Source organism: Manis pentadactyla, chromosome 9, assembly GCF_030020395.1.
Source record: "Manis pentadactyla isolate mManPen7 chromosome 9, mManPen7.hap1, whole genome shotgun sequence".
Classification (NCBI taxonomy): domain Eukaryota; kingdom Metazoa; phylum Chordata; class Mammalia; order Pholidota; family Manidae; genus Manis; species Manis pentadactyla.
Window position 1 is genome coordinate 17,494,962 of NC_080027.1, and position 2,069 is coordinate 17,497,030.

At 40.7% G+C, this 2,069-nt stretch overlaps 1 protein-coding gene across 1 annotated transcript; it reads left to right on the forward strand.

The window, feature by feature from the left end:
• The first annotated feature begins 749 nt into the window (after positions 1-749).
• On the forward strand, positions 750-1,688 carry LOC118909760 (olfactory receptor 5AN1-like). The gene has a single exon (XM_057506662.1). It carries the CDS (start codon positions 750-752, stop codon positions 1,686-1,688), a length of 939 nt encoding a protein of 312 aa, XP_057362645.1.
• The last annotated feature ends 381 nt before the right edge of the window (positions 1,689-2,069 follow it).

The following is a 2,069-nucleotide window of genomic DNA, read 5'->3' on the forward strand; positions in this document are numbered from 1 at the left end:
TTTCCATATCAATAGGTGTTTCCAGGGTGTGGAGAGAAGTGGTTCATCTTCAGATCACTAGGTGATTACAACGGGGGTGTATAGTGAGCACATACCTGGACTGGAGCAGTTAGGTGAGGACTGGCACCCGGGTCATGAGAGACACAGGTGAGCAGAAGTTATAAGCAATAAACAGGTTTCTCCCATTTTATTTCTCCCTTTGAGTGGTGTTGGCTTCAAAGGTTATTTGCCTCAGGCAGGCAACATATTTCCCCCTGGAGGTACAGTAAATGTTTTTCTTATGGATACTGGAAAAAATTTTAAGAATTTGTCAGCATGACCATGGAGAACAGAAGGGTTCTTTCAAATTTAACCTGGATTGATGCCACATATCTTTTCTTATCAGAAAGCAAGTTTTATAATGCATAAAAAGAGGTTTTTTTTTAAAAAACATATTTTCATCACTGATTTCAATGTATAATAATCACAGAATTTCTATTTAAAATATTCTTCATCAAATTTTTAAATACCTCTTTCAATTCTCATGGAAACTCATGCTTTAGTTGAGAACGTGAAGCACTGAACAGGCACTCCCTGATAATGTGAGATAAAAGCTGCTGTGTTTCCACCAGAACAGTGAGCATTTCCCTTTTTCTGGTGCTCAGTGGGGGAATAAGGTGGCACATGGGAGAATTGTAATGCTATCACATTTGACCTGAGTCAGCAATGAATTCTGTTGTCTATTTTCTGATCTTAGGAGCACCAAGGCTATGATTAGGAGAGGAAATATTACAGAGATCACCCACTTCATCCTCTTGGGGTTTTCAGATTTTCCCAGAATGAAAGCAGTGCTCTTTGTTGTGTTCCTGGTGATCTACGTTACAACACTGACTTGGAACCTGAGCCTCATCATCTTAATAAGGATGGATTCCCACCTCCACACACCCATGTACTTCTTCCTCAGCAACCTGTCCTTCCTAGACATCAGCTATGTGACCTCCATAGCCCCCAAGATGCTCTCTGACTTCTTCCTGGAACAACATATTATCACTGTGGTGGGTTGTGCTGTTCAATACTTCTTCTCTGCAACCACAGGACTGAGTGAGTCTTGTGTCATGACAGCCATGGCTTATGACCGCTATGCTGCCATTTGTCATCCACTTCTCTACTCATCAATCATGTCACCTACCCTCTGTGTTGGGATGGTGCTGGGATCCTATGTGGCTGGAATCTCTGGTTCTCTATCCCAACTGTATATCATTCTTCAACTCCACTTCTGTGGGCCTAATGTCATCCACCACTTCTTCTGTGACATGCCCCAGCTGTTAGTCCTGTCCTGCACTGACACTTTCTCTGCCAAACTCCTACTTGCTATCTTAACAATGATCTTTGCAATAATAAATGTCCTTGTTATCCTGATATCCTATGTCTATATCATCATCTCCATCATGAAGATCACTACAGCTAAAGGCAGGTCCAAGGCTTTCAACACCTGTGCTTCTCACCTGACAGCAGTTTCCCTCTTCTATACCACAAGTAGCTTTGTCTATTTGAATTCCAGCTCTGGTGGTTCTTCCAACTTTGACAGATTCGCATCAGTCTTCTACACAGTGATGATTCCCATGTTGAATCCCTTGATTTACAGTCTGAGGAACAAGGAAATCAAAGATGCCTTGAAGAGGTTGCAGAAGAAGGGAGGCTATTACTGACTTCACTGATTCTTAGATTTTTTAACATATTATTCCTTCGGAATCATCCTAACCCACAATACTGAACATATGAATTGACTATTACAAATTTCACACTGCCTTCAGACACAGAAGGTTTTATTTGACATAAGTTATACACCAAAATGTACCAATACATTGTGCAGATCCACACACACATAAGATTTTTAAGTCTTGGAGCTTTATTGCTTTCAGTCTATATGAGGAATGGTCTCATCTTTTATTAATCTGTCCACATGTATTTGTGAAACATCAAGGTTTAAAAACTTTTGGCCGCTTCATGATTCTGAAACTGAACCCTGAGAAATACCTGGCACAGGCTCCAGGAGTGTAAAATCCCTGTCTGCTAATTATTCTAATGGA